This window comes from Andrographis paniculata, unplaced genomic scaffold (genome assembly GCF_009805555.1).
Source record: "Andrographis paniculata isolate CXL003 unplaced genomic scaffold, ASM980555v1 Contig87END, whole genome shotgun sequence".
In the NCBI taxonomy this organism is placed as follows: Eukaryota; Viridiplantae; Streptophyta; class Magnoliopsida; order Lamiales; family Acanthaceae; genus Andrographis; species Andrographis paniculata.
In genome coordinates, this window is record NW_026137625.1 from 1,047,597 (window position 1) to 1,071,526 (window position 23,930).

The following is a 23,930-nucleotide window of genomic DNA, read 5'->3' on the forward strand; positions in this document are numbered from 1 at the left end:
AACGATGTGGATTTGGGCGCGATCATCGGCTTAGACATCTGGGATCGAAGAAGTGGAGACAGAACATTGGGTCACGGGACCCTGATCACAGAACTTTGCCGTCGCGCGGGCGTTGATTTGCCCACTCCAGCCCCAGAACTTCAAATGAAGCCGCTTGTCCCAGCGGCCTTCCACAAAAATTGGCTGGAGTCCAAGGGGTTCACTCTCATCCCCAAGCAGAAAAAGAGGAAAGCACAAGCGGCAACGCCCCCGCCACCAAAAAGAAAGATGAAATTTGTGGGGGGGGGGGGAAATCATAAGAGAAGACGTGACACCCCATACCGAGCCAGACTCTGAGAGAACAGTTTCCAATGAAGCTCCCAGCGATGAGGAAGAGAAAGCCCTCCGCTTCGCTCGGGAGATTGAGGAAAATCTATTTGGGGCTGAAACAACTAGGAGAGATAAGGAAGGAAAGGCGCCGCGAGCGGCCGTGGGCGAAAAGAGGTCAAAGAAACAAGAAGACCCTGCTCCACCGCCTGTCAAAAAGCCGAGGGTGAAAGAAGTACTGCGAAAAAACCCAACACCCCATCGGCGAGCGACAAGGCAAGAGAAAGGGAAGGGGAAAGCGGTGGATATAGAGTCAAGCGAGGACACGATTCCCCTCTCCAGACTACGGAAGGGGATCGTCATCAGAGAACCCACCGCCCAACCCGAGAGACCTTCGCCGGCACGGCCAGCAACAGAGGAGGTTTTGCCAAGCCCATCTGGCGATGAACCTGTTCCCTTCGACCAACAGGGGGCAGGTGAGCCAACTGCTGTTGGAATAGGCAAAGAAACCACACCCGTTAACCAGCCGGGAGCGGTGGAGCCTACTGCTGCTGGAGCAGAGGAGGAGCGGGAGACCATATTCACCGAAGAAACTATTGGCGGGATCGATGTCACCATTGAATCATACAAAGAATACCCCGCCGAGGTCCCCGCTGCCACAACCGCTGAAGCTGCCAATGAAGCCGAAGAGGTGGAGGCAGTGATTCTAAATCTTCCTGTCTTGCAGGTATCCCCAAGCAGCCCAAGAACGCATACCATGATCGGGACACCCGCAGAAATTCTGACTCCTGCCTCAACCAAATCTGATAAAACACTTATAGAAGAGGAGGAGGAGGAACAGGACAGGAAGTTCCAAGAACAGAAAGCTCAGCTTCTTGCCGCAGTACAACGAATCAAACGAATGCAGCAGCTCGAGCGAGAAAGAAAAAGGAAAATGAAGGTGCTGGTCAAGCTGCTAAAATACTGGAAACCGCTGACTCAACTCCAGCTGCGATTCAGAAGATATTTACAAAAGAAGAAAGCAGAGCAGCAGGAGTACGAGGCAGCGAGGCAGCTAGTATTCCTCAGGGATGTCTCCCCTGAGCCAGCACCCGATTCCCAAAACGAGGAAGAGCCAGTGGATATCAGTTCAGCTGAGAGCGAGCGACAATCACCAGAAGCGGCGGGTGCTGGACCATCAGCCCCCCGCGCATCACTGGAAAATATTGAAAGAAGATTGGATGAACTCGACTCAGCCATTCTCACCCAATACATGATGACTCAGACATTAATAGACACATACGCTAGGAGTCTAGGTGACGAACTGACTGCTGGAAAGAAAGCGACTGCCGCACTAGAAGAGCGAGTGGAAGCGCTAGAGACTCTGGTTGCAAGCATGGGTACGACGCTGCATGAAATTATGAAAGCTCTCGCAGCTCTTACCCAACAAAACGCCATCCTAATGGAACAACAGCTTGAAACAGCCAGGAGTCTCCTCCGATTGGAAGACCTAGTGCGGCAGATATCACGCAACCTTCCTCAAGGGCGAGGACCAGCAAGCGAAAAGAAGAAATAAAGAAAGGTCCTCACCCATGTAAAATTGAGAATAACAAGGGCTGTACATAACATCAATCAAGGAGACAACAATTTTTGGTAACTCGTGACAATTTTTCTTTATTGTATGCCTAACATAACCTGAAGTATGTGCTCTTATGTGAAATTCCTGTGATATTCTGCTTGGTTAACTTTGTGATATGTTCTAGAGTAGAGTTAGACAACCTAAACACATCAGACTAAGTACTTGTCCTTCGAACTTCACCATAACTCGAACACTAGTGTTAGACTAAGTAACAGCGAAAGAGACTTGTGAAAAACTAGTGCCCCCTTCGTTTCAACTTTCCATACTCAGTAAGGCAAGTGACCAGGTTTTTCGATTTTGCTCATAAGGCATAACTTGAAAAGAGAAGTCCTTAAATTTGGTTTAAGATACGATGCAAGCAAAGCAGGGAGGACCTATCATTACAAAGGAACTGAAAAGGCCTAGGCGTGCGAGAACCTAATAAGATCATGAGCAGACACAATGTTTGTTTGAAACTCACGATCTAAAAAAAAAAAAAAAAAAAAAAAAAAAAAATTTATACATATATTCTCCACGCCCTTCGGCTGAAGGTTTCCTAGATCAAAAAAAGAATCTCTGCTAAGCGAACAAAGTTGACAATACCTGGACAACTCCAATCTCGTTAAATCAAATGACATGCTGAATACTTGTGGTTCACTTGTTACTATTTGAGATTCACTCTACTCCCAATCATGGCACTGGTTATTAGCACTTCTTGATTGCCGTGAACGGAATAACCTCTTGATCCTTTAATGCAGTTTGTTCGAGGACGAACAAAGGTTTAGTGTGAGGAGGTTTGATGACTCCAAATATAAGCATATTCTTAGCTTGACAAAAATGTGTGTTACTTGAATTTTTGCATAAGAACCATCAAAATAATTCGTAATCAGCATACAATATTGATTTATATCACCAGGCATGACCCAGAATTCATTGTTGAGATTATTAACGATTTTTGCCCTCTTAAGCGGTATTCTGGAGCCAGAAAAGCTAAGGCAGACGCCGCAAGCGACAGCCGCCTTCGCTCGCAAGCGCCCAAAACACACCTTGAAAACACTAAGGCATGAGAGGCAAGCGGCCACCTTTATAGCCGCAAGCGATAGCCTCTCCCGCTTGCAAGCGACAGTCCAGATACCCGCCGCTGCAGACTATCACCAGATTTCAACTAAGTACTTTAAATGCAGCGGTACAGCCATTCCAATTCCAGCTAGCTCAAGCGAGCCGTGCTACGCTGATGCCCTCCTGTTCTCCAGCAAGCGAGGAAGATCTGTGCCATCAACGCAAGCGAAGCGGACACCCTGGGAGTTATGGCCAGCAACCGCTTCAACAGAATAACCACCTGCAACCGCCTAACTGCCCAGCGGTTGGAACTGCCCAACAGCTTCTTGCAACCGTCTCGTTACACCTGCTATAAATAGGGCCAGATATCTGTATGTAAAGAGAATCGAATTCTTGGACGATTTTCAGAATACACACAGCGTTCATTGTCTTCCTGTTTCCGAGAGCTCCAACCCTGTAAGGGAGTTCTCCACAGGAAAGGCCAAGGGAGTGGGCGTATTCCCCCTCCCTTGGCCACGTCTTTAATGCTTTCTTAGACTAGCTTACTGCTTTCATTTACAGCTTTGTAGTCTAATCCTTTTCGCAGTTTTCATAGTATATAAAGAAATATCATTCTCTTCTTCAATTTAAATCCTTCCACAATTTTCCATACTTATATAAATCAATTTAGAGAATTTCATATCACTGGTATAGAGCGAGAGACGAATTAATTAATTAAGCCTTGTGATGCGCCAAAAGCGGTCTCAAGGTAGTTCAACGTAGTTAAGTACGCGGGAGCCTTGTCGACCTACTTAATTAATGTGCTGAATTTGATTCTGATAAAAGAGTACCAACATCAGGGGGTAAAACCACTAATGAGGCAGAAATTGGGAAAATTAACGGGACATAGACGGGGGTCTATTAGGTCGCAGAAATTCCTAGTGACAGTAGGGTTTCTTTCTTATAATGTCTTAATTCTGGGTGTCATTGAAGTCTTGTTGTAAATCCCCCCCAGGCCAAAATACCAGTGTGATGAGTTCTTTATAATCGAGTTTATATAATTACAACATCTTTCTATCATCATTTTCGTAATATACATATATACTTCCGATAACACAATTATGTCACTCGCTCGCTGCATCCAGGGAATTCTACCCATTTCGTAACGCACAGTTCAGACACAACACCTCTTTTCCACTCTAATTCGCTCATATACATATACATATAATATGCCGCTCACTCACATCCCAATCCTATCGCTTTCGCTTCGCTCGCCCCCGTTCATCTTTTACTGCTTTATTTACCGCTTTCAGTAGTAGAAAATTTAGGCCCGCTCCAAGCGGACCCAAGCGGACCCCTTTTTGTCTCTTCGTCGCTTCTCCAAGATTTTTACCTTTGAAATTCATGACTTTAAATCCCTGTGTTCGACCTGGAAACTCACCAGTAAAAAGAGTATAAATAATTGTGATAACTATCCAGGGTCTACAACCACATAATTGCTATATCTGACCATTCTTCTATAAAAACTCTACTCATTGATTTTCGAATAAAATTCCCTGCGAATTAATATACAATAACAAATATATTTTTCGGTTATCAGGCGGCAAAGCCAAACCGAAGACCAAATCCCTTCGGATCAAAGAAGCCATCCAAAATTCAAGTTGGAAAAATGAATCAACCCGGGAAGAGAATCAAAGGATCCGAATAGAGAATAGGACCCGCATATATTTAAATTAAATGTAATTTGTACAATTTTGTGCTTATCAAAATATAACACAATTTTTTTGTCTACAAATTATTGGCACGCCCAGTGGGACAACTCTACCTTTCATCTCTCTTTCCATTGAATTCTCAACGATCAATGACTTCTTACAAGATCAAGACTTCCAACGCTGTGACGAAAGCTGTTGCTCTAGCTGCCGCTGCCAAAGGAGTCGCTGCTACTACATCAAGAACCTCAAGTGCTTTAACAAATGCTGGAGTGATGACACAAAAGCATGGCTAAAAGAGCATTGTCATTTTCCGAGGACGCACATCCGAAAATCACAGAGCCTTCAATCATTTTGAGAGAAGTCTTCAATTATTAAAGTTAAGGTCAAACACTTTTGACCAAACGTTTAGACAATTATGCAGTTTACTCAAACTCACAATGACAAGGACTTCAGCCTTTTAGTCTTTCCCTTGAAGCAAAGTTCCTGTGTACTTAGCACTTAGGAGAAAGATCAATGCTTAAAGCGAAGATCATAAGATGATATGAGAGACGACTACAATTTCCAGTACCATTATGACAATTATAACCAACTATCCACTATTCCAACGCCTATAAATACCATCATGTTTTGTGTTATTTCATATGTTCCCCACTTCTTATTTTCACTCATTGTGTAGCTATAAGGTATAGATTTCAGAGCTCAAATGGTAAGAAACTCTTCCCGATAGTTAATAGTTGCAGTCATGGGCCATTTGTGGAGGTTTTCCTCCCCTAAACTCCCTTTTCCGTCGAGATTCTTTTCTAGTTGCTCTTACTTTGTAGATTAATGTAGCCACGACTTGTTTTATTTTCAATAGTAATGCGATATCACTTGATCCTCTATTTACCTAGAAATCATCCTTACCATGTTGTTTTACTCTGTTTAAGTTTGAACATTAGTTAAGATGTGGAAGAACGTGTATAAGTTGAATACCCATGTCTTTTTTATAGACCAAAAGAGATGTCTAGATGGTTAGTAACGAACGAGCAATGATAAACATGACAATGTCATCAAACTCATAATCATAATTCAACCTAGAATAAATAGATGTAACACAATGATATATAACAAATGAAATGACTAAATAGCAAAATTAGATATAGGTGAAGTCTATTAGATCCCAATAATATCTTGTTACAAATACTTTACTAATTAATAATGTTCTTAGTTTTTTTTTACCCATACACGCACACACTCACACACCCGACAGAAATTTCACCCAACTCAAGCATATACCCACCCACATGGAATCGAACCTAAGACCTAGCCCTTATACGAGGAATGCCTCACTACTTGATCTACAAGAATTTGACTTAATAATGTTCTTAGTTATGAAGTCAAGCATTCGCTAAGCACTAAGGTCAAGTACCAACAAATCCGATGGTCTAGCTTAAACAATCAACCGTAATCTTCATTATTTCACCCAACGCATCCTTTTAAGTATAAATCTTCACCAAGACATACCTCCATAGGGCTCACAAATCACTATCACTTCTACTTTATATAACCACCATGTGCACCTTTTCACTTTCACGATATCATTTATATCAAAATGATATAATAACACAATTTATTATCACTTCTTCCAATATAAGCACCATTTGCACTTCACTGAATATATAAACTATTCGCTCATTACATTCCACAAACATTTCATTTATTAAAACATTCATTAATACTTCTCTCTCCTCATGTATCATTACTTCATATTGCTAAACCATGTAGCAATCACCTTGCTTTCAATAGTCAATTTAGCTAAATTTACAAAATGTCTTAAAGTAAAAATCATTTTTAGCCTTCATCTTGGCTAGAGTCAAACGCATAATTCTTACAAGTAATTTTTTAATTAAAATCCCTAGTTCAATCTAAAAAATTACCAAAAAAATTGTATAAAAACCATTATAAGTAGACTACAACATTGACAACTCTCACTCATTATCTAACACAATCCATAACCAAGTTCTATCATTTTTATCATCAAAATCATACTACTCAGGGTATGTATCACCTATGAAAAATATATTCAAAGGATCTAGAATATATATAAAATATATTGTGACATCTCGTCGTACAAGCCACGCAAGACCAGACATGTCAAGATTTTAGACTCGCCCCACAGGTCAACACAGGTCCTTAAAATTACACTAGGGTAAGCACACTTAACTTTAGAGTTCTTTCAGTAGGGCTTCCGAGAAAAAGAGTGCACATTGTTGATATGAGTATTTTATTCAACTTCGGATGGCTTAATACCTGCTCATCTACACATGGGAGTTGACCAAGCAACAACCTGACTACTGGGGTATTACATATATATATATATATATTAACCACAAATCACAAAGTGAACAATAAAAAAACAACAAAATATTGGCTCATACACTTAGCCTCCTTTATAGAGAAAGGAATTCAAGAAATTGGTGGTATTTTCAGTAGCCAACGGATGCCCATCTGATGTGTTGTAAAGCCAAAGTTGGAGTGATAACCCCAAATTTGAGTTTTTTTTTTTTATTTTCAAAACATGATTATTACTTGTATATTTCTTTTTTGTGAAAATTATCATAATATTTTACTTATAACATACTTTATTGATTTATTTTTCTTGATATGATCCAATACGTATTAAATGATATTTATTAACTTTTTTATCCGACTTAAGTGAAATTTAGGCCCAAATTATCAGTCAGGAGCAAAGCGACAAAGGCAAACAGACTATGAGATGTCTTGGAGCGAAACTAGAATCTGCTCTACTGGACAAAGAGCGGTCAATGAATTTCCAACACTGCACCGAGACCCTGAAGTGAAATTCTATCTTCTGAAGCAAAACAGGCATCAAAGCGGTACAACTATTCAGTTCTAACTCACGATGAACACCAATTCTGCTTTGAGTGACGTCAATGCCCTCTTACAGTGAAGCAAAGAGGAAGATCTGTACCAGATCTAGAAAGAAGCCGCAAAGTTAATGAGTTGGGAGTCATGGAAGTTGCAACAAAATCCAACAATATAACCGCCTAACTGCTAGCGGTTACAAGTGATCTTCAACAACGTTTCAACTGTTTTTCCAATTGGCGGTTCGATTGTTGAATTGTTGTCCTTTGTTATTCTATAAATAGAGTCATATTTCTCATTGTAAAATACGCTTACACATATGCTCAATTCAATTACTATAAAATTACTCTTTTGAGAGCTCAAAACTATAAGAGGTTCTCTTTAGTTAATTGTGAAAGATAGGGGATCAATGGAGTTTCTCCACCCCTGACCTCCTGCCAGTACTGTTGGAATTCCTTTAACGGTAGATTTACTCTTTTATTTTCCTGCCTTTTAATGTAGAGTTTACTTCTTCTTAGCTGTTAATAAATCATAATTTTCTATTTTATTCTCTATCTTAACCCAAACATCCAGGTTTGTATTTGATTATTTAAATTATGGTTCTTGATAAAATTGTGGAAGGGCGAGAGAAGAGTTAACTATCTAAGTCTATGATTGCGTAACCAATGGAGATTAGGTAGTTTGTAATATATAAGTACGCGAGAGCCTTGTCGACATACTTATTATGTAAACTGAATTTGTGATTCTAATTAAAAAGGGGTATCAAAGGGTTAGAGCCATTATCGAAACAACTTAAGTAATAATTCATTAGATATAAGCGTTAGTCTATCGAGTCCTAGAAATATCCAGTAACAGTTGTATTTTTAAAAATAATCTTCCTAGTTGTGAGATTTAAAGTCTCGATGTAACTCCCATAAGATCAAGTAACAATCAAGTCAAGAATCTGATATAAATAAACAAGTATGATTACACACTTTACTTCTATTTATTTTCGCTCTTATAAATGGTTATATTATTTCACCATCATCATCTCACTCGTTGCATCAAGGAAAAACTAGCCATTTAGGAATGCAGAAGGATCAAACAAAAACATCAATTTTCATCATACAATCATATATAATTTCGCTCAAAACTCACTTTTATTCTTAGCCACCACTTGCTCTCTCCATCACTGTCACCCTCGCTTCCCTCACCACTTCGCTCCACTCCCTTTACCAATACATTCCACTTCGTTTTATTCCACCGCTCGGCCACTACGCTCACTTTACTACTTTTACAAAAATAACTTTACAACTTTTTGCTGCTAGTTATCTTAACCACTTTATCGTTCTGCTCAAAATTATCTATAGGTATTTCTTTAGTTTTTATTCAAGACTTAAAAATTTCTGAGTTTGACTAGGAAACTTGTAAAAAGAAGTATAAACATAATCTTTATAGGAAGTTAGGCAAGTACAACATCATCATTTATTCAAGAGTAAACTGATTTTTGGTCTCTTAACTAGATCCTTTTATCATTTTAGTTTCGTACACTACAAAAAAAATAATATATTTGTAACGGAATTCCGTCCCTAAAGTTCACGTAGCTAATGTAATTTCATTACTAATTCTGTCTCTAATGCCATTAGTAACGGAAAAGGTAGATTTAGAGACAAAAAAGTTTTGTTACAAAAATAATTTTTTCTTGTAGTGGTAACTGGAGTCTTTTGCAAACTAGTCCTATAAATGGAAAATTTCTGCACTTTTAGTCCTTCGACGCTGGAAATGCTTATGTGGCACCTGTGTGACTCGTCGGATGACACGTGTCCGCCACGTCAGTGATACATGGCAGACATATAGATTTTTTTTTAATTTTTTTTAAAAAATTTTAATTTATTTATTTGGCATTTTTTGTAAAAATTAAAACTTTTCAAAAAAATAATTGAAAATTAAAATCTTTTAAAAAATCAAAAAAATAAAAAAATTAGTATTGATTGATGTATGAAACCCTATATTTATTTATATTTTTGTTATTTATTATCTCTAGAAATCTGTTTTTTTTTTTATATTATTTGTTATTCTAACAAAATTTAATTAATTATCTAAATTTATTAATTAAAAAATAAATAAAAAACTCCAAAATTATGTTAGCGCAGGAATATGAGTGCCTTGTCAAATATATATATGTATATGATTAGTAAAAATATAAAAATAATAAAAAAATTAATTCAATATTTAATAAATAAAAAAATTGAAACATTTTTGAAACATTAAAATAAAAGATAATAACATAAATTAGAGATAGAGTTTTAATTAGGGTTGTAGTTCGGATTTGGTTATAGACTTAGCCCATCTCTTGGATGTGAGTTTAACACTCTTATTTAATTAGGTTTAATTATATTTTCATCCAAACTGCAATAAATTATACAAAATACATGAGTGTGGTTTTTGTGCTGATCCATTAATTACATCATAATGGACATAATAATATAAGAATATTTATGTAAAAAACATGTGTTAAATATGTGAAAGATTATAAAAGTTGAAGGGCAAATAAAAAAAATTTAGTACATACGTATTTAATATCTGCGGCGGTTAGCTAGCAATAATGTCAAACAATACAAATGCTGATTTGGTTCTATCAGCACAAATCAATAGGGCCGATAGTACGTACATATATATATATATATAATACATCATAATATTACGTTATATAAATGCATATGTTGTACAATTTATTTATTGTATTGTATTGTATTGTATATATATATTTATTATTGTGTTATGTAAAATTATATTATGTGTTTTCAAAATATGTCTTGTATGTTGTATTATCATGCGTTGATTTGTACAAGATCAAATTGATATCATACTGATTTAACATATTCTGCACGAAAACCGAACCATTAATAACCATTATTATTCTTTATGTTTTTGCCGATATTTTCAACCTACACAGTTATTTTTATAATCTAGCACACGTAATTATCACGTGCTTGCCAATCGTAGTTTGTCCTATGTCTAAAGGCCATGGGACATGCTTAGGCCAAACATAGGTACATAAATATGGCTGGCTTTTGTTACCCAATCTATATGTTGCTAATATTGTACTGTTTTGGTTCCCAAATAAATGATACATTTGTTCTGAACATAGTTATCTAGAAAATATAAATTAGTAATATATTAATGATATTATTTTATTATTATTTTTTATATAAATAGTATTCTTGGTACTTTAAAAATTAATATATATATATGATGAAAAGAAATTTAGAATATGTGTTCAAATATTTTAAATATTATATTTCAATAAAATATGTATAATACCGTACATAATAAAATTTTATATAATCAAATAAATAAATAAATAATATTTGAGAGTTTTATAAAAACATATTTAGCTTTATATCTCAATAAAAATATATTTATTTGTTTATAATTAACTTATACGAGTTTTATAAAAATTGGAAAGTTTTAAATATAGATAAAAATATTTATTTATACAAGAGAGTAGAAAAATAAAATGGATTTTGAGTGGTATGTGTAAAATGTTAGAAATTTAATTATAGTTATTATGTTTAAAATGAAAAGAATTATTACAAATAGAAATAAATCATTTATTTTGAGACCGACTAAAAAGAAAAATGGATCATATAACATATTCTTCTATTATGAGTTTGTTTGTTCAACTAATTTTTTAATCGATACGATTCCCAATATGTATATATTTTACTTTCTCACTAAAAATAACATTCAATATAAAATATTATTTATTCTTTTATATTTTCTATAACTCACATAAATATACTCAAATTAAAACTCTAAACAAATACACCTTAATTTTTTAGTATTATTAATTTCTTTTGTTAAATTAAAAATTTATTTTATTATTCGTTGGATAATCGGTTATTTTACAATCGATTATTTTGTGAGTGAAAATGCGACGGGCCGGTGTACCATAATTAATTTGGAAGAAACTGTATGGGGTTTGGGTAATATTTTTGCTATTTTGCCTGTCTCGAGACAAACCAAATTGTGCAACCCCAAATTAAACCCGGGTATATGGCCTAAGTCGCAATATTATTTGGATAAAATATTATCCGTTGGATAGATTTTTTATAATCTCAAACGAAATGTTTGAAATTAGAAGAAATTACAATCGTTTCAAATGGAAGACTTGAAATTAGAATAAATTATGATCATCACAAACGGAAGGTTTGTAATTAGAATCAATTACGACTGCTTCAAACGGAAGGTTTTAATTTATAATTAATTACATCGATAACTAAGGTCGTAATTATGATCGTAATTGATCTCCTGCCATTTTAGCTGAGTGGAGACGCCTATATAAAGGGTCTCCCCCTTCATTCTAACATCTAACAAAAACAATCCTCTAGTCCTCCTCTCCTCTCTTCTAGCTTTCCGGCAGCCTCCCCAGCTCAGTTTCTCTCTCGTTTTGTTCGTCGAAGCTCCAACGATTAGAGGTGTCACTCTCATTGGAGACGGAAACCGTTTTATCTTTGGATTAAAACGCCACCCACCGGAGGCACTACCGGGGCGTATCTAATTTTCGGAAAGAGGATCCATCATCGACTCGGTTTCACGTTTATTCTCACAATACCCATATATTCCAACAATCAAAAATTAGATATTCCTTTGCGAGAATGTCAACCCCTGCCGAATTCACCGCCGGAGAAGTCTCCGGAGCCGTCGCCAGAGAATTTTCCGGAGCCGTCTCCAGAATCGCCGCCGGAGGAATCGCCGGAAGAACCCCCGGAGCCGTCGCCGGAGCCGCCACCGGAGATTTCGCTGGAAAAGTCGCCGGACGAGTCGCCGGAATCTCTGCTGGAGCCGCCGCCGGAATCGCCACCGGAGATGTCGCCAGAAAATTCGCCGGAGCCGCGGCCGGAGGAGACGCCGGAACCGCAGACAAGATAGTCGCTCATTTACTTGGGCCAGTTCCCTTTATGGCAGCCCTTTGTTTTCTGGATTTGTCCCTGGGGGATATGGGGGATTTCCTGGGTTTGTGGCCGCACCCTCTGCTTCATTCGCGGCCCAAACTGTTAGTTCTAGGCTTGGCCCACGGATGATGATCCATGTATAAGTTCCATAACCATTCACGGGAGTGAACTTTAAGAGGTGGCAGGAGAAGATGTTCTTTTACCTGACTGCGATTGGGTTTGCCATGTTCGTGTTGCACGATGGCCCAATCACCCCACAGCCCGGTGCTGATCAGCAGACGCATGCAGATTATGCATCGTGGGCACACAGAGACTACATGACAAGAAATACTATATTAGGTAGTCTCTCTAACTCTCTTTATAATGTATATTGCAAAATAAATAGTGCGAAATGGTTGTGGGATGCCTTTGAGAAAAAATATAAGCCCGAGAATGCCGGATCTAAAATGTTTGTCGTGGCCCGATTTATGGACTATAAGATGGTAGATGGCAAGTCCGTTGTCGAACAAGTGGAAGAATTTCGACATATTGTTCACTCTGTTATCGATTGTCCGAATCAGGATAGAGGAAGACAACAGAAAACAGCACAAAGCTAAAATTGGAGATATTGCTAAAGTCAACTTGGTCGGAGATCCTGCCAAAAAACGTGCACGCCCAACTCAAACGGACAAGGGCAAAGCCAAACAGTCCAAGTTTACAAGTAACTGTTTTAACTGTGGTAAAACAGGAAACCAGGTTAAGGACTGCATGACACCGAAAAAGAAGAAGCTGAGTTCTCAAATGGTCGAGACGAGCCACCGGACTGATTGTGATCTCAATAGTGACGACCTTGTCGCTGTTGTGTACGAAACAAATAATGTGGAAAGTCCGAGAGCTTGGTACTTTGACACCGGAGCAACCTGCCATGTTTGCTCCGACAAAACAAACTTCTCGACCTACAAGGAGACCGAAGGGAGAAAACTGCAACTTCTGAGGTCCAAGGGGTAGGGAACGTGGTGCTGAAGATAACCTCTGGCAAAGAACTAACCCTGAAAGATGTCGTGCATGTTCCAGACATTCGAAAAAATCTCGTCTCAGGATCGCTACTAGTTAGGCATTGTTTTAAACTTGTCTTTGTAGCAGATAAATTTATATTATCGTACAACAAAATGTTCCTAGATATGGTTTATCTTACAAATGAACAGTTCAAATTGAATGTAATGGCCGTGCGCTGAGCACCACCTACTTATAATAAAAATATTGCTTCTTCTTCGTACTTGATTGAGTGTTCTGATTTATTGCATTGTAGACTAGGTCATGTAAACCTAATGCTATAAAAAGATTAGTAAATATGAATTTACTAAATATAAAAGAGGTGAACACTCAAAACAAATGTGAAGTTTGCGTAGAGGCCAAAATGGCAAGATTACCCTTCCCGTCTGTTGAAAAGAAGACTAAGCCATTAGAGTTAATTCACACCGATGTATGTGATTTAAAATTTGTGTAAACTAGAGGTGAAAAGAAATATTTCATCACCTTTATCGATGGCTGTACAAAGTATTGCTATCTTTACCTATTAAGGGAAAAGAGCGAAGCAATCAAAGCCTTCAAGAACTTCAAAACCGAGGCAGAAAATCAATTTGACTGTAAAATCAAGACAGTTCGAACTGATAGAGGTGGCGAATATGTGACCCCGTTCAAAGAATTATGTAACGAAAGTGGCATAATTCATTAGACAACGACTCCATATTCACCTCAATCCAACAGCGTTGCAGAACGCAAAAATTGAACACTTAAGGAAATGATGAATGCCTTGTTGATAAGTTCAAGACATCCCTAAAACCTTTGGGGGAGGCGGTACTGACTCCAAATTATATCCTGAACAAGATTCCACTTAAGGGTAAGGATGTCACCCTTTACGAACTATAGAAAGGCAAGAAACCCACATATAAATACTTCAAAGTGTGGGGGTGCCTAGCAACAGTGGAAGTTCCGTTTCCAAAGCAAGTCGCTATTGGCCCAAAAACGGTAGATTGCATATTTATTGGATATGCACTAAACAGTAATGTGTATCGTTTCATAGTTCACAAATCGGAAATCCCTGGGATGACCGAGGGAACTACGATAGAATCAAGGAATGCCACATTCTTTGAAAATATCTACCCTTGTAAGGAACGGATGCAGTCAAACCCAAAATCCGTAGATAAAGAAGTACGGGGCGTAAAAAGACAAATGACCAGTAGCTCTGATCAAGAGGCTTCAGAGCCTAGGCGTAGCAAAAGAACAAGGGTCGAGAAAACCTTTGGTCCGGATTTTGTTACGTATACGTTAGACAATGATCTAACAACGATCAAGGAGGCACTATCTAGTCCTGATGCTCATTTTTGGAAGGAAACAATAGATAGTGAAATAGACTCTATAATGTATAATAACACTTGGGTGTTATCTGCCCTACCCGAAGGTTGCAAACCACTAGGGTGTAAACGGGTTTTGAAAAAGAAACTCAAGGTTGATGGGTCAATTGACAAATACAAAGCCCGTCTCATAGTAAAAGGCTACAGAAAAACCGAAGGGTTTGACTTCTTCGACACATATTCACCGGTAACCAGGATAACATCCATTCGAATACTTCTTTCGATTGCGTCTTTGAACAATCTTGAGATTCACCAAATGGATGTGAAGACTACTTTTTTAAATGGTGAATTAGAAGAAGAAGTATATATAGAACAACCGGAAGGATATGTCGTTCCTGACCAAGAGAAAAAGATGTGCAAACTGATAAAGTCTTTGTTAGGCTGAAACAAGCACCTTTACAATGGCACTTGAGATTTGATAACGTTATGTTATCAAATGGTTTCAAAATAAACGAGTGTGACAAGTGTGTTTACATCAAAGAAACACCTTCCGGTTTTATCATAATATGTCTATATGTAGACGACCTACTAATCATGGCTAAAGAGGTCAGTTTGATCAATAAGATCAAATGCATGTTGAGTCGTAACTTTGACATGAAAGATTTCGGGGTTGCCGACATCATCCTTGAAATGAAGATTCTAAGACAAGACGAAGGTATTGTTCTGACTCAGTCTCACGATGTGGAAAATATACTGAGAAAATTCAATACTCCATTGAAAACCCCAATGACCTCAGCGTACACTTGAACAAAAATATGGGAGACCCCGTAACTCAAGAAGACTATGCCAAAATTATTGGAAGCCTAATGTATTTAACATATTGTACAAGGCTTGACTTGGCTTGCCTTGTAAACAAGTTGAGTCGATACACTAGCAACCCTAGTCATAATTAATTTAGCTAAATTTTGACATTATCCCTTAAAAAGTAAATTTCATTTCCAATCCTCATCTTGGCTACACTTAGACACGTAATTCTTACAAGTTTTTGACTTAAAATATCTAAGTTCAATTTAAAAAATCACCCATGAACATTATAAGTAGACTTCAACATTGACAACACTCACTCAATATAAAACACAATTCCATAGCCAAATTCCATCATTTCTATTATCAAATCATACTACTCACAGTATGTAGCACCTGTAAAAAAATATATTCAAAGAATTTAGAATATATATATATACAAGGCCATCTCGGACTTTTTGGGGCCTAAGTGAAAATAAATTATAGGTCCTATAAATACATGATTAAAATATATTTTCAAAATAATATCACTGATTGGAGTCGATTGGAGAAGAAGTTGAATGTGATCGTATGGACAATGTTAATTTGAGAAAAAAAATGAAAGACGGTCTGTCTGAAATTTCAAAAAACGAAAAGGATTGAAGGAGGGTGAAATAGATAAGAGAGAAGGTGAGACATGTTTGGTCTGAGTTGGTGGGCACAGTGCGATAGGATGTGAGGTAAAGAAGTATAAACGACGATTAAATTTGAAAAGATAGAGTGAAGCAGGAAGAAAGAGATAGAAAAAATATAGTATATAATTAGAATTTAAACTTTAATTTTAAAATTAAATAGGATAATTATGAATGAAGGAAAAAATATAAATTAAAAGTTAAAATATAATTTTAAAATTTAATAATAATAATAGATAATAATTTAAAATATGAGCCTTCCATTAATCAGGGTCCTGAGCAGTTGTTCACTAGCCTCTCTCTCTCTCTCTATATATATATATATATTAAATTTAAATCACAAAGTGAACAATAACAAAACAACAAAATGTTGGCTCAGACACTCAGCCTCCTTCGTAGAAAAAGGATCTCAAGAAATGAGAGCTTCGGCATTGTTAATGGCCAATTAATGCCTACGCAGACCTTAAAATCTACTTTGACACCAACTCAAATCCTGGTAAAGGTGTGATTTAAAGATGATACATAGATTATAACCGTAGAAAAGACAAATAATTTATGTTTAAAATCAAAATTGCAACATATAGTTGCACTATCAACAATAGGATTAGAATAAATGATTGTTAACTGAAGTCTTGAAGGAGACACCGTCGTTAAAATGAATGCTTTCTTAAATTGGTTTTCAAATATAGCATTTGCCCCACTGTTCATGGGCAAAATGGGAATGAATGTAACCTCGATCCATCAAATTTATGTTTGTTTTTCAATTTGATTCTATCCACCAAATTTATAACCACTTAAGTATTAATGTAACTGTAAGGCAAAAACAACTTTGTCATTGTAGCTGCATCACACGTACAATATCAATTGAACTCATTGTTTAATGAATCTTTCAAAATACTTTTAATTTACATATCTTTTACTTGTAAATTAAGATATTATTTTTTAATTTCCCGGTACAAGCATAAATTTCTTAGACAGAAGTAGTGTATAGTTTCGAAAGGTTGGTCAAAGTTGAGCTAACAAATTAATGACATAGTTAGTAGGTTGTTATTCGACCTAAACGAACGTGTGTGTATATATAGACATATAAATTGAATATTCTGTTAATATTACTTGCAGATTAAAGCACAAATAATAGAGAGACTCATCTCTTGTGTTCTATGAGTACTGAAAAAGCAATGGCTGAAAAAGGTGTGAATAACTTGGGCAAGGAAGTTGTCGGAAATTGTCAAGGCCGTGTCGTCGGTGACTTCCCTCCAAGTCTATGGGGTGATTTGTTCCTCAGATACACCCCTGATGATCAGGTTTAGTATATTCTTTTCTACTGTAACAATTGAATAGTGCAAGAATAATATCATAAAATAGTGCGAAAATATATTTGCAAACTTACTATATACACAAGTTTATTTAAAGGAAATAAAATTGTTAGTAATTTTCTGGTTGTTTTTTCACTAATAGCTCATGCAAGAATATTCAAAAGAGATTGAAGTGCTGAAGGGTAAAGTCAAGAGTATGCTAACAACATCTCCCACGAGTTGCAACAACATTGTCGAAACCATGGAGCTAATTGATACAATCGAACGCCTATGCTTGTCCTACCACTTTGAAGACGAGATTAAAGACAAGTTGGAAAAATATTTCAATCTTGATGTTGATTATAAGAATGAAGCCTACGATCTCCACACCGTAGCACTTCACTTTCGATTATTCAGAGCGCATGGCTATCATATGTCGCCGGGTATGTCTTGAATCTCTTTTATATTGTGGTAAAAATATAGATAAAGTAAAACTACAGTTTTGAAAAATACAAGATATATAAAAACATGATAATGATTCGTTGATTATATGTTATTACTAAGAATATTATTGTAACTCATCAAGTAACTTTCTTTCCGGAAATTAGATGTGTTTAGTAAATTCAAGGATGATAAAGGGAGTTTCCAAGAAGCCCTAAAGAGTAAGGCAAGAGGTTTGTTAAGCCTATATGAAGCAGCTCATCTACGGATACACGGAGAAGACATCCTTGACGAGGCTCTGATTTTTGCAACCTCAAATCTCAAGTCTGCAACACAAATTATCGATTCACCCCTTAAAGAAGAAGTTGAGCATGCTCTAGTGCAGCCATTGCATTTGAGCATTCCAAGAGTTGATGCGCGAAAGTTTATCTCAATTTATGAAAAACGGAAACAACACTATAACATCCTTCTTAGATTCGCCAAGTTGGACTATAATTTATTGCAGCATCTTCACAAGAAAGAGCTCTACGAAATCTCAAGGTACCTTCATGATCAACACACCTATGATGTTTGTATCCGTAAATTTGGTTAAACTAACTGTCATCGATGGTCAGGTGGTGGAAAGAATTGGATGTTCCATCGACAATTCCATATGCTAGAGATAGAGTAGTTGAGTGTTACTTTTTTTCGATGGGGACATATCATGAACCTCAATATTCTCATTGCCGAGTTTTACTCACCAAAGTCATTGCAACATTATCCATACTCGATGACACATATGATTCTTATGGTACAACTGAAGAACTTAATGTTATTACAGATGCTATTCAAAGGTAACAAGAAATCATACTACTTTGAATTAAATGAAGTTTGGACATTATATGTATCATAACTGATTGTCTTAGAGATATTTCAGGTGGGATATTACCCAGATCGATCATGTCCCGGAGTATTTTAAATCGTTCTACAAAGCGCTTTTGGAACTCTACGAAAAATTTGGAGAAGAATTGGGAGCGAGAGGGCAATCTTATGCAATAACCTATGCCAAAGAAACTGTAAGTTAAATTGCAAGGAAGTATTTTATGTAGTAGAGATTATTCAAAAAAAAACTATCTATTTGATAAAATAGAAGTAAAACAACAACAACAACAACAACGTGAGGAACATCATTTTTTTAGGGCTTTGTTTTTGTAGAAAGTTTACCATGCACAATTCTTGGATGTTATGCTCTAACTTTCTTCATGAGTGATACAAGAGAATTAAGTTTCAAAAAATAATACATTGTGTGTTGGCGTTTGTTTATTTTGACATTTATGAGTTAAAAATATTTGTTGGATATGATATTTTGAGATGAAAAATGATAGAATGAATAGGCCAATAATGGGTTTAAAAATACAAGTTAATAAACTAGTACAATTTGTTCAATCAATGTATGGTTTTCGACCTTTATGTACCATACCTAATTATCTAACTTTTTGTTCCGATCCATGATGCAGCTTAAAGAATTGGTGAGATGCTACAATGTTGAGGCAAAATGGTTCAATGCACGGTGCTTGCCACCATTTGATCGATATCTAAGTAATGCTATAGTTACATCAGGCAACTATTACCTTGTAGTTGCATCATTGTTTGGAACAAAATTTGCAACTAAAGAAAACTACGAATGGTTGATGACGAAACCTAAGGTACTAGTAGCAAGTTGCATCATTGCTCGTGTTGTTGATGATGCAGCTACATACGAGGTATGGATATTTATAGAAATGATTTCATCGTATATACTTTCTCCATCCCATTAAGTATAGATACTATTAAAAAATAATAGTATTTATATTTAGATAATATATAAGTGCGTAAAGATTCAAATACCCTTAGATTGTAAGGATCACGACAAATAAACAATGTGTTAAAAAAGGTATTTCAATACTTTTATATAAAAATAGTAGGATATTTTATTACTCTCTCTGTCCACCAAAATGTCACTATATCTTTTTCAGCCTTATACATAATATTTATAGTTAACAATTTTATCCAATTACAATTTTATTATTCTTACTTTAATAAGTAATAACCAATTTTCCATTATTTTTTTTACTCATCACACTATTTTTATTAATCATTTAATAATTTATTATAATAGCTTCATTTTACTTTTTACCTACTCACTTTAATCTCAAAATTTCATTATTTCTTAGTTTTTGTACACAATCGAACCTACATCATTTTACCGGATGGAGAGAGTAATATTTTAGGGCCACACTTATAAAATAGAAATATCTTTATTGTTGGGTTCCTATGTCATCAAAATAAAATAAAATAAAATAAAAAATAAAAATATGTTTATTGTTTGTGTACAATCCTAAATGTCTAATGTTAGTAGACATAAGGAGTATGATATTTACTCAATTTACACGTTCATATTGCACCCTTTTAGTTTATGTCTCTAATAATTATGTCATATTGGTTATTATTGTTGTTGTTTTGTTGTCATCATCATCCTTTAAGGTTGAAAGAGATATGAGAGGCCACAAAGCTACTGGCATTGGATGTTATACAGAAGACAAAGAAGTTTCAGTCGAAGAAGCCATAGATAAGTTCTATGAGATGGCTAAAGATGCATGGAAGGATATAAATGAAGAGCTTCTCAAACCATCAAAACACTTGAGGGATGTTCTTATACGAATCTTGAATTTGACGCGAGTAGTACAAGTTGTTTACAATGGTACCCAAGATGGATACACACATCCAACAAGAGTTTTAGCACCACATATCAAGTCGTTGCTCGTGAATCCCATCATAATTTAAGATTTCTTGTCATCTTAATAAGATTATACAGATGTTTGTGTGTGAATAAGAATCTAGGAATGCTCATGTATTTGTCATATGTAGGTTTTTTGTTGTTTGTGATTAATATTTTGTTTTGCTATTGTTTCTCGATGTTTTTCCCTATTCCCCGTCTTTGAAAATAATCACGGAAAATTTACAAACTCCAGATATCCTACCACCACTTAAAAAAATCCACTTGTATAAGTTCTTGCCAAGCCTATAATTTTCTTTGATTCCAGATTTTTTATATTTGTGTTTAAAATTGAATTTGTGTTGCCATGTACGATGTTTTTGGCCATCCAATATCATTAAGAGTTTCAAATTGACATTTTCTACTTTCCGGTTGGGACTAAAAAAAACGACCTAACAAGTTTGATTTTACTCTAACTAATAAAGGGGTTGATTAGAAATTAGAGAAGTAATTTAGGAATTGGTTGAGCGGATGAGTCGGGCTACAAAATAAACATTTTTTTTTAGTTCATTTTGGATAAATTTCTGATTGAACCTATTACCCTATAAATATAGACCAACTTTTCATTATCGTGAAATGAGAAGTTATACTACAAAAAATCAATATTTCCATCAATAGATTAGTCCCATTGCTTAGATTTGATTCCTGCACTCTTATTTAATTAAAATAAGGATGTATTTCTTTGGCCAAATTTTCCCAAAGATTATGCCTACCATAGTTTATGGCCTTAATGAAATATGCCTTAATTTATTTTTACAATGGATTAAACTATCAAACTCCCTCCATTCCATTGTCTTTACCTGACCTCGCTAACACCAATTGTTTTTCGAAGCTCCAGGAATCGAATACGTCTAAGTGGCTTAGTCAATATATCTGCAAGTTGATCATTGGTCTCAGTATATTAAAGGATAATTTATCCTTTCTCGAAACAAACACGGATGAAGTGATACCATGTCAATATGTTTACTTTGATCATAAAGGACGAGATTCTTGCTGAGTGCTATAGCAGGCTTGTTATCCACCCTTAGTTTTGGTGTATATACCTTCCATTCCAATAGTTCTTGCAGTAGTAGATGAAGCCATATGCATTGGCAGGTGGCTGTTGCAGTGTGATGACTTCAAATATAAGCATATTTCTCGCTTGACAAAATTGCGTATTACTTGAATTTCTGTATAAAAACTAGCACATAACTAGTTTATGGCATATTTTATTGATCTATATCGTTTGGCATGATCCAGAGTTGGTTTGTTGAGATTATTAACAATTTTTGCCCTTTCTAAGCGATGTTTTGGATCCATAAAAGCTAAGGCAGACGAGACAAGCGATAGTCATCTCCGCTCGCAAGCGGTGATTCCATCGCCCAGAAAAACTAAGGCAAGAGAGGCAAGCGGTAGATTCCACCGCTCACAAGCGACAACCTCTACTGATCGCGAGCGACACTCCAGACACCCACCGCAGCGGAGCGACGGCAACTCAACTCAAATATTGCCTAAGTGTCCCAATTGCAGTGATACAGTCATTCAACTACCAGCCAGCACAAGCAAGCCCGCCTAATTGCGCTGATTCCCTCCAGTCACCCGGCAAGCGAGAAATATATGTGCCCTTACAAACCCATGCAAGCGAAGCGAGCACCCTAGGAGTTATGGCCAGCAATTGCTTCAACAGAACAACCGTCATCAACTGCCTAACTGCCTAGCGATTGAAACTACTTTGTAACTGCTTGTAACCGCTACTTCTACATGATATAAATAGGGCCAAATATTTGTATGTAAAATATACTTCGAGAGGAGTATACTAGCAATTAATTTCGTGCATTCTAGTTGTCTTCCTGTTTCCAGATAGCTCCAACCCTGTAAGGGAGTTCTCCACAGGAATGACCAAGGGAGTTGGGATTCCTCTTCTCCCTTGGCCATTACTTTATCGTTTTCTTAGTGTAGTTTATCGTTTTAATTACAGTTTTGTAAAATTAGAATTTCCAACTTTACTAGTAAGTAATGAAATATCATTCAATTCTTCATTTTCACTTCTTCCACACTTTTTCACATTTATATAAACCCTAATTGTAAAGAAGTTCACTTTACTGGTTTAGAGCACAAAAAAAATTAATTATCCAAGCCTTGTCTTTTGTCACAAACATATTTAAGGTAGTTCAATGTAGTTGGGTACGTGGAAGCCTTGTCGGCCTGCTTAACTAGTGGTTTAAATTCGATATTGATTAAAAGGAGGTAACAGAAGGGTAAAGCCACTAATGAGGCAAAAATTGCGATAATTACTAGGGCATAGGCGGTGGTCTATTGGGTCATAGAAACTCCTAGTGACACAGTAGGACTTTTTTCTTTGTTAAATAGAGAGATATCAAGCAAGAATTCTCTGTTCACTCTTCCCAGCATGCTTCCAAAGACACGAAATAGATATAAGAGATAATGTAGAGACAGAAAATCCAATTATGATGAACCCTTGGACTTCTCAACACAGAGGCCAATGATGTCTGCGCTGCGGGAAGACCGCAAACAATCATATGCAAAAGACCCAATCTCCCCTAAATTCTGAATGCACCAGCTTTTTGATCAAGGAACCAATGCACAAAGCATAGATATTAGCAAATAAAAGGCCCAGGTGAGAGAAGAGCAGATCCATAAAATTGACCCAGAATATTTTTCGCCAACATCAGCATTTTTCAAAAATATATGAAGACAGCGAGACAACTATATTGTTATGCACCACATAACACTTGGTAGGATTTGCTAATGATAGCACATACCAAGCTTACGTCGCAATGCTTCGAATTGATTTGAATCGAGTGCCTTTGCCAGTATGTCTGCCAGTTGATTTGTTGTTTGAACATGCTGCAGATTACAAATTCTCTCCTCGACCAACTCACGAATGAAGTGATATCTGATATCTATATGTTTCGTTCTGCTGTGCTGGACCGGATTTCGTGAGATATTGATTGCGCTAGTATTATCACAGTAGAGGGTAAAACTTTTGAATTCGAGTCCATAATCTTCAAGCATTTGTTGCATCCAAAGGAGCTGAGAACAACCTTCAGCAGCTGCAATGCACTCTGCTTCTGCGGTGGAAAGAGCTATGCTATTATGCTTTTCTGAGAACTAACTAATTAGATTACTTCCAAGAT

General features: G+C 36.4%; 1 protein-coding gene across 1 annotated transcript; it reads left to right on the forward strand.

Moving 5' to 3' along the window:
* Positions 1 to 7,848: 7,848 nt before the first annotated feature.
* Positions 7,849 to 21,010, forward strand: LOC127242751 (germacrene A synthase-like). The gene is made up of 8 exons (XM_051262438.1): positions 7,849 to 7,981; positions 17,383 to 17,567; positions 17,722 to 18,001; positions 18,167 to 18,539; positions 18,614 to 18,832; positions 18,916 to 19,054; positions 19,496 to 19,741; positions 20,502 to 21,010. The coding sequence occupies exons 2-8, from the start codon at positions 17,424 to 17,426 to the stop codon at positions 20,799 to 20,801; spliced, it is 1,701 nt and encodes a 566-aa protein (XP_051118395.1). The 5' UTR covers positions 7,849 to 7,981; positions 17,383 to 17,423; the 3' UTR covers positions 20,802 to 21,010.
* The last annotated feature ends 2,920 nt before the right edge of the window (positions 21,011 to 23,930 follow it).

Excerpts from the sequence above, each read along its gene's own strand:
- LOC127242751 (XM_051262438.1), top strand. The coding sequence starts at position 17,424 with ATGAGTACTGAAAAAGCAATGGCTGAAAAAGGTGTGAATAACTTGGGC. Across the intron at positions 18,540-18,613 it reads GAGCTCTACGAAATCTCAAG|GTGGTGGAAAGAATTGGATG; the intron begins GTACCTTCATGA and ends ATCGATGGTCAG. Across the intron at positions 18,833-18,915 it reads ATTACAGATGCTATTCAAAG|GTGGGATATTACCCAGATCG; the intron begins GTAACAAGAAAT and ends GAGATATTTCAG.